Source organism: Phasianus colchicus, chromosome 5 (assembly GCF_987193195.1).
Source record: "Phasianus colchicus chromosome 5, bPhaCol1.hap1.1, whole genome shotgun sequence".
NCBI lineage: Eukaryota > Metazoa > Chordata > Aves > Galliformes > Phasianidae > Phasianus > Phasianus colchicus.
Genome location: NC_143440.1, coordinates 10,444,389 through 10,450,388, shown reverse-complemented (window position 1 = coordinate 10,450,388; position 6,000 = coordinate 10,444,389). Strand labels below are relative to the sequence as shown.

General features: G+C 49.1%; 1 protein-coding gene across 2 annotated transcripts in view; it reads left to right on the top strand.

The window, feature by feature from the left end:
* The first annotated feature begins 691 nt into the window (after positions 1-691).
* IPO7 (importin 7) overlaps positions 692-6,000 on the top strand; it is a 34,457-nt gene continuing 29,148 nt past the window's right edge. The window contains exon 1 of one of the 2 annotated variants that reach the window (XM_031614162.2): positions 692-903. In XM_031614162.2, coding sequence (XP_031470022.2) covers positions 820-903 — 84 coding nt within the window. In that variant the 5' untranslated portion in view covers positions 692-819. Of the gene's footprint in view, positions 904-1,331; positions 1,716-6,000 lie in introns of those variants that run through there. The other variant, XM_090140457.1, reaches the window with a different exon arrangement.

Sequence of the window (6,000 nt, the reverse complement as noted above, 5' to 3'; positions counted from 1 at the left end):
AAAAGCATGGCAATTATGTTGTAGCATATTTGATGATATTGAGACTACAGTATTTCACCTTTATTTACATTTTGGGCAGCATCCCTTCACTTACATACTGCAGTCTGTAGAAGACTATTATATGACATTGTGTCCTGAAAAGATGCTACACCGCCACTGGGCCTGTATGTTTCCTAGGCTTACCTGGAAAGACAACCATTCATTGCTGCTTCACCGGTTAGATTTATAAATGGGACACTAATTTTCACACTTGCAGTAAATAATAATAATAAAAAACATGGCGAGGACCTCGGCATAGCGGGATGGCAACAGCAGCCACGTTTTAACGTGCCATTTCCCAAAGCTGTTTCCTTAACCACTAAAGAGACGGCGTCCTTTTCCACTTTTCCAACGTTCATCGCTTTGTATTGTTTGATCTGCATTTCTGCTTTTCCGTTTCACGGTTTTTTCTTTCACGGTACGCCTTCTTTCGGGAATTATCCCGGAGCGGGCTGCCGGGGAAACCTTTTTTTTTTTTTTCTCGGCGGCGTCAGTTGAGCGTGCAACAAATCCCAACAACGCCGAGCCCGGCCCCGGAGGAGGCGATGGCGGCGCTCCCCGAGCTCCGCTACTACAGCTCCCGTGTGGCCGCGCGGCGCGGCGCGGGGCGGGGCGGCGGAAGGGCGCCGCTGGCGGGCGGGCGGCGGCGGGGGCCGCTCTATCCGGGCCTTTGGCGCTTCCCTTCCTTTCGCGCCGGCGGCCGCTGCGAGGCGGCGGGTCCATGTGCGCACGGCGCGGCGGTGCCCCGGCCCCTGCCCCCCGCCTCCCGCCGCCGCCGGCATGGACCCCAACACCATCATCGAGGCCCTGCGGGGCACCATGGACCCGGCGCTGCGGGAAGCCGCCGAGCGGCAGCTCAACGAGGTGAGGGGAGCCGCGCGGCCCGGGCCGGGCGGCCGCCGCGCCGGAAGGGGCACGGCGCGGGCGGCGGGGTCGAGGCGGGCCGCGGGGCAGGGCTCGGCACGGAGCGGCACGGAGCGGCCCTGCGGGGCGGCGGGCGGGGAAGAGCGGGGCCGGGCCGCCCGCTCCCGCGGCCCGCCGCCCTCGGCGCTGCTCGCCTTCCCCGCGCGGGCTGCGGGGCCCCGCCTGGTGCGGCGGGCCGGGCCGCGCCGTCCCCGCACGTGGCGGCGGAGCTCGGGCCGGGCGGGGCCCGGAGCGGGGAGCGGGCGGCGGCGGCGGCGGGCCGTCTCCATTGTGCCTCTGCTCGGCCGGGGGTCGCGGCGGGGCGCGGACGCGGGGCCTCGGGCCGCCCGAGGGAGCTGCGGGGGCAGCGGAAGGCGGCTCGCCGCCTCGGGAGCGGGCTGCGGGAGCGCCGTCGCTCCGCGTTGCGCTCAGCCGGTGGGTGAGGGGCCACGCGTTCGCCGAAATCCTTCGCGCTCCGGCAGCGTGGCCGAGCTGGGCGTGCTGAGCGGGTGTAGCGGCAACACGTGCCCCGGAGACGGAGGCGATGGGGCTCCGGCCCGGCCCTGTCATCTGCTCGCACCGCGTGCCTCTGCGCCGCGGCCTAACAGCTGGCGGGCCCCGGTTCCGCGGGCCTGGGGAGACGGCCGCCTTCTTGTTCACCTGGGAGCTGAAAACTCCTTCTTGATGAAACCCAACCCGTGTGGCTTCCGGACATCTTGAAGAAAAGGTGCTGTGGCGTTGGAGTGGAGAGGAAGGGGCTGAAGGAGGAGGAGGTGAGGGGTGAGCCTGCGTGGCAGCTCGCGCTGTGCTCCGAGCTGGGCCTTTCCACACACGTTTTCCTTTGTCGCCCTGGAGCACAGACCTCAGGCCTACCGCGGTGCGTCCAGCACGGCCGTGTTCACTCAGCTTCTGCTGGCAGCAGGGAACTTCCAAAAACTGGAAGTACAACTTGTCGTACTGTGAGAGTGTGTAACTGCACCGAGAGGCTGGAAGTCGCTCAATAAACGCGCGTTGGACACGTCTGCAAGCCGTGGCTGTAACACTGCACAGCGAGTAGATTTGTGCTAAGTAGTTGGCTATCTCCTCCTTGTCTTTCTGTCAAAAGTATTCTCAGTGGTTTGCTACTTAAACTAAAAGTAAAAATAATGCAGTGGCTTGTAAATACAAAGTGAAATCTTCATCTGACTCCAAAATGTGATTTTTTTATTCTGTGCCTGTCAATATCTATATATAGTAACTTACTTCAAATCTATTCCAGCTATTTTCTGCAGGTACTGAGTTGCTGAACGTGCAGGAAATTGTGTTCTCTGCCAGTCGGGTTCTTCAGCAAATGGCTAACTGTTACGTGAGGGGCTGTGCTCACCATCAGCTGCCTTCTGATCGCGTTTCTGAATCAAAACGTGGTCTGTCATGCACTACATCAGCATTAAGCTGGAATAAAACCCAAACGTGCCCTGTCAGAAGCATCAGACATCACTGAACCCTTGACTAAGAATTCTTTATTTGAAATGCAGCCTCACTGATCTTTCACAGACCATTTGTGATAAAAAATTAAAAAACAGCCCGAGCTACAACACCCTAAATTTGCGAGCGTTGGTACACATGTAGCTTTATTCACTTTCATGATCTTGTTTTTACGTGGAGTTATTGAAATCAGTTAGGCATTTGCTTGCAGGATACTACTCTGAATGTAACTGTTAGAGCAGTTATGTTATCAGTTAATATTTGATTACAATTATGTCTTCGCTTTTCTGCTGAGATGAAATCCTACAACGGTGAATAATCTTCATGCGGGTGACTAGGGACAGAAGAACACCTCTATAATTTGCCTATTAATTGTCCTTGATTGACCTTTTATTGTATCCTTATTTTGCCTGTAGTGTCTCTGTTGAGCTGAGGGGACTTTTGAGTAGAATAATCTTCTACCTTATCAGAAAAGAATGAGCTTCAGCCAGTAACTGATATTTCTAATTAACGACGAGTTCAATATCTAGATCTGTACATCAAACCCTTATCAAGCAAGAGTTTCCACTGACTTGAGAATGGGGTTGAGTTGTGTGAGTGTTGTCCAGACCTTCTTATTTTTCTTTTGACCTTGGCTAAGTCGTGTGTTCTTCTGTTCTTCTTTCACTACATTTTGACAAGTTATATTACCTGTGCTTAAAGCACAGCGAGGACTTTGAGTTGAGATATGCTAAAAGCAGGCAGCTCAGGGCTCTTCATCTCTTTGGTTTTAATGAGACAGGTTAAAGAGAAAGATACCGTTAGCCCTTGTGTCCAGTGTATTACTTCCAGCTTCTTATAAATTCCAGCTAATGATACACTGTGAGGTGTTTGCTTGTCTCTTTGCTGTCTTGTAGAGGAGACAGTTTTACAGGGCCTTAGAACCAGACTCTTCCGGTGAGCTACTGGAAAGCAGCAGGAGGACTTTATTGCCTTTCAGAGCCTCTCTGTATTGTGTGTATAAAGTGTTTCCCAGAAGTGATGATGAAAATAGATATTTTTAACTATGCAGCTATGGAACGACCCCCTGAAAATTATGCACAGAGCTGTTTCATCCCTTAATATCAACATATTTGTAAAGGTGCTGTTGTTAGATAATACTTGCCTTGCAGGTCTCTCCTCTGCAGCTAAGAGAATTGATCATATAACCTTTTTTGAGATTAACCCTGGTATGGATAAGCTACTTTTCAGAAGAGCTATCCAACTTGTCTAAGAATTTTTTTTTTTAATTTCTTAAAGAAAAGATAACCCCAGTCACTCGTAATGTTCTGTATGCCAAAACTTAATAGAGTTTAAGTGAGTTTTTACCCTGTTGCTCCATTGAGAAGTGCCTTTCAGAAGTTGTGTTTACCCTTTTTCATGTTCTGATACAAGTGATAGTTAAAAAAAAGAAAAGAAAAAAAAAAGCTTGAGCTTGTGAACTTGTCATCATAGCATACAATCTCTTTTACAAAGTGTAGTGTGACCTCGTGTAGTGCCTTTCATGGCCTGCTCAGGAGATCCAAATGCCAGAGTAATGGATTGTTGAACTAAAATGATTGGACTCTAACTGTTGGGAACTTTGCAGTGAAGAGCTGTCCAAGGGGAAAAAGCAAGTTCCTTTTTACATGCCTTTCACTCAGGGATTTCAAAATACTGGCATGTTACCTATTTGAATGCTTTAGGGTAGGTATTTTTAATGTTACTTTTTTTGTTTTTTCTTACCTAGGAGGTATAATATGATCTTCACATATGACACCTACAGCTATATACCATAGTGTATCTAAGACCAAGAGCAGAGCACAAGTTTCCTGGCTTTGTCTGATGATTATATCATGGGTGTTTGCTGGAACTTCTTAGCGTGATATTCTCATGAAAGTGCATGATTATTCTCTCTTATTTCCACCCCCTGTTTTTCCATTTGTATGTTCTGGTGTGTGTTAGATGAGAAATCTTTTGTGAGAGGATGGATTTAAGTTGTGTGTGCAGAGGCTGAGCCAGCACCAGAAATCCCCTTGGGGTCAGTGAGGAATCAAGGGAGTGTTGCTGTCACTAGGAAGCAGTTGGATGCTTGAATCATACTAACTAGTGCAAGGCAGAATCCTAGCAGAAAAGGGTGATTTGGCCCTTTCTTATGGCTTAGCAAATGGTTACTGTGTGTACTTAGCTAACTTTTACAAAGAGCACATTTCTTTTTTCCTCTTAATAGAAAAGTAAATGGATTTCAGAGCTTGCAGACAGCACTCTGAAATGAGCATCAAATACCAGATTTGATATGCATGTATGTGTTTTTAATGGACCTTAAACTTCATTTACATATGCATTGCAGCTGGGTAAGAGGTGGTAAAACCAGCTTGCAAAAACCTGAGGTCAGAATGACTCCCACACCTGCTGAGTTCTTAAAAAAGGATTGAAAGAGTGCTACAGAGAAGTCTGCTGATTCAGCGTGGCCTTACAGTTCCTGACCTTACCTTTCTATAAAAAAGCCAAGCTGTTTCATCTCAATGTAATAGCTGTGTGTTCACCCAGTGCTGTTACAGTCTAGATAAAAAAAAAACTGCACTCTTCAGAATTGGAACCGAGGAAATGTATTTAAATTATGGTTGTCAGCTCTTTAAAAAATAAGTTATAGCTTTTACTTAAATGTGTGCTAATTTGAATAATTGTATTAATACAACTGAAGGTTCTAGTTCAGCAACACGTAGTATATATTTTATAACTATTCTGATCTGCTTTTTTGCTGACAGCTAAGGAGGTGCTTCACAGAAGTACAGAATTGTAGGGGTTGGAAGGGACCTCTGGAGATCATCATCAAGTGCAACTCCTGCTAAAGCAGGTTTCCTACAGCAGGAAGGCATACAGGCAGGTTTTGAATATCTTCATAGAAAAGTATTTACCACCTCTCTGGGCAGCCTGTTCCAGTGCTCCGCAACCTTTATAGTAAAGAAGTTTTCCCTTGTGTTCTGATGGAACTTCCTATGTGCCGGTTTGTGCCCACTGCCCCTTGTTCTGTTGTCAGGCACCACTGAAAACAGCCAGGCCCCGTCCTCTTTATTCCCGTGCTGCAGATGCTTATAAGTATTTTTAACATCCCCTTTCAGTCTTCTGCAGGCTGAACAGCCCCAGGTCTCTCAGCCTTTCCTCATACAGCAGACACTCCAGGCCCCTCACCATCTTTGTGGCCCTCCGCTGGACTCTCTCTAGGAGATCCCTGCCTTTCTTGCACTGGGGAGCCTGGAATGGTGCACAGCACTCCAGCTGTGGCCTCACCAGCGCAGAGTAGAGGGCGAGGATCACCCTTCACCTGCTGACCATGCTCTTTTTTGTGCTCCCTGGGACACCATTGTCCTTCTTGGCCACAGAGGCATGGTGCTGACTCGTGGCCACCTGTTGTCCACCAGGACACTGGGATCCTTCTCTGTAGAGCTCCTCTCCAGCCCCTAACTTGTGCTGATGCACATGGTTATTGCTTTCCAGGTGTAGGACTCTGACTCTGCAAATGCACTTGATATCTAAGAAGAATGTATGGAGACACTTTCACCTGTGATTAACCTTGTTTTTAATCAGTTAATGTCA